The 2,593-nt window shown below is 42.1% G+C and overlaps 1 protein-coding gene across 1 annotated transcript; it reads left to right on the forward strand.

Annotated features, from left to right (window-relative positions):
- The first annotated feature begins 497 nt into the window (after positions 1-497).
- LOC140866205 (uncharacterized) lies at positions 498-2,178 on the forward strand. Its single transcript, XM_073271133.1, has one exon. The coding sequence runs from the start codon at positions 704-706 to the stop codon at positions 1,922-1,924; it is 1,221 nt and encodes a 406-aa protein (XP_073127234.1). The 5' UTR covers positions 498-703; the 3' UTR covers positions 1,925-2,178.
- Positions 2,179-2,593: the final 415 nt, after the last annotated feature.

Consider the following 2,593-nt stretch of genomic DNA (forward strand, 5'->3'; position numbering starts at 1 on the left):
GTGGAAAATAATCATGAATTTATTTATCCTTTTATTAATGAAACAATGTGTCATGATAAATCATCCACTTTATTCTTTGGACACAATTGGGATAGAATAAATGTCATTGCGTATTATAGTCAATTTCATCTCAAAACACACCACTTTTGCTAATTAGAGGCCATATATTCCTTAAATGTCACTTGTGACAAATGCTGAGAACTTTTGCTACTACATAAATAATTAGATAAACAAATTAATAGATCTTTGCACCAAATCTCGAGTTTATCACACTGATACACGTGAATATTACGTTTCAAGTATGATTAAATTATCAATCATATCGGATAAATATGGAGAATAATAATGGCAATTAATAAATTCTAAGAATGTGATTCTCGAAAGTTTTACTAGCCATTTTCTCGTGTTTAAAATTAATTTCTACAATTAGTCACATTTAATTATCATCAGGAAAGATAATAAATAAATAAATATAAAATATAGGTTTCTAAAATGGGTCCCTATCTACTGGCTTTGCTATAAATCCATCTCTTTTTCGTGGTTGGCCCTGTTTACACTTCACTGTAAACTTCACTACTCACCTTTCCCACTTTCGCAAAGAAACCCAATCTTCGATCCTCATCAGCCAAAGTTTTCAGATCAAGAATCCAAAGCAAGAAAGCTGTGTTTTTTTCCTCATTATTAAAGATCCGATCTTTCAAGAATGGTCGATGTGGACAGGAGGATGGCCGGACTGAACGCTTCCCACGTTGCCGGGCTCCGCCGTCTATCCGCACGCGCCGCCTCTTCCGCCCCTTCCACGCCGCGCAACAGCCTCCTATCTTTCTCGTCGTTGGCGGAGAAAGTGATCAGCCATTTGAAGAGTTCGGGTGTTAGAGTCCAAGCTGGTTTATCGGAGTCGGAGTTTGCTTTAGCAGAAGCCGAGTTCGGGTTTGCATTCCCGCCGGACCTGAAAGCGGTTCTGTCGATGGGTTTGCCCGTGGGTACAGGGTTTCCCGACTGGCGGTCGTCGGGCTCGGCCAGGCTTCATCTCCGGGCCTCCATTGAACTCCCCGTTGCTTCGATTTCTTTCCACATAGCTCGAAATGTTCTCTGGTCTAAGTCGTGGGGACCGCGCCCGTCGAACCCGGAGAAGGCCCTGAAGATAGCCCGGAACGCTCTGAAACGGGCCCCGCTCCTGATCCCCGTCTTCAACCGTTGTTACATCCCTTGCAACCCTTGTTTGGCAGGAAATCCTATTTTCTACGTAGATGAGAACAGAATCTTCTGTTGCGGTTTTGATTTGTCAGACTTTTTTGATCGCGAATCATCTCTCTTCAAACCCAGCCGGGATTCAAGCATTCTATCATCCCACCGCTCAGGAAGCCAGCTGGACTCAGCTGGATCATCCAGCAACTTCTCCAGGAGAAGCCTCGACGCGATCTCCGGAGGGCGGACGCCGCGGTGGGTGGAATTCTGGAGCGACGCCGCCGTGGATCGCCGGCAGAGGAACTCTAACTCGTCCTCATCGTCATCATCATCACCCGACAGGTACTGCGACATACCAAGATCCGAAATGCCCAAATGGGTCGACGAATACGTGACCCAAATCGGGTCGGTTTTGAAACAAGGCGGCTGGAAAGAATCCGACGTCTCGGAGATCGTCCACGTGTCGGCATCGGGGTTCTTCGAAGGCGAGATGGTTATGGTGGATAACGAAGCCGTGTTAGATGCTTTGCTGCTGAAAGCGGATCGGTTATCGGATACGCTCCTCAAATCCGGGTGGAGCTCCGAAGAGGTTTCGGATGCTCTGGGTTTTGATTTCCGACGGGAGAAGGAGAAGAAACCGGCGAAGATGCTGTCTCCTGAGCTGGTCGAGAGGATCGGGAAACTGGCTGCGGCGGTGAACCGGTCGTCGTCGTCCTCAGCCGGTTCGTCTTCGTAGTTAAACCGGGGGGACATCGAGATTCTTTCGGGTTTTTCGGATGCCTCGTGTTCCCAGCCTTGGTGCCTCAATCGGGTACAAAAATATTTCTTAGGAAGTTGAAAAAGGGTGAATAAAATAAGGCAAATGGTATAGAAAATTATTAATATTTTTGGGGGGAAAAGAGAAAACGAAAAATGATTACTATACGTGTAATATGAAAATTAAAGGTATTATATCGTTGTTACTACGAATTTGTCTTCAATTTTATTGAATTCTCCTCCATTCCTAGAGTCTTTCCTTCAATTTTACTTCACATTTTGGAATTTTAATTGTGTAACATAGTTTATGTATGACATAATCGTTATCATCTAGTTTTACTATTTAAAAAAATATTAGAATTTTATATTTATACATATATCCGTGAAAACGAAAACGCTAGCATCGGCTATCTATTCCTGGAAACAAAAAAAATTTTATAATCTCTTAAAATTAACAAGAATTTTAAAGGTCTTACAGATAATAATATACATAAATAGGGAAAAATATTCAAGAGTTTCTAACTTTAATTCGTACAGTAAGAAATATTTTTTTTGAGAAATGTACAAATAAGAATTTAGAAATATAGTATAACGTATATGTAGTAAAGAATTAACATTCATTTTTATCGCGAAATGTATCATGTAACCT

The sequence above is a fragment of the Henckelia pumila genome, chromosome 4 (assembly GCF_033568475.1).
Source record: "Henckelia pumila isolate YLH828 chromosome 4, ASM3356847v2, whole genome shotgun sequence".
NCBI lineage: Eukaryota > Viridiplantae > Streptophyta > Magnoliopsida > Lamiales > Gesneriaceae > Henckelia > Henckelia pumila.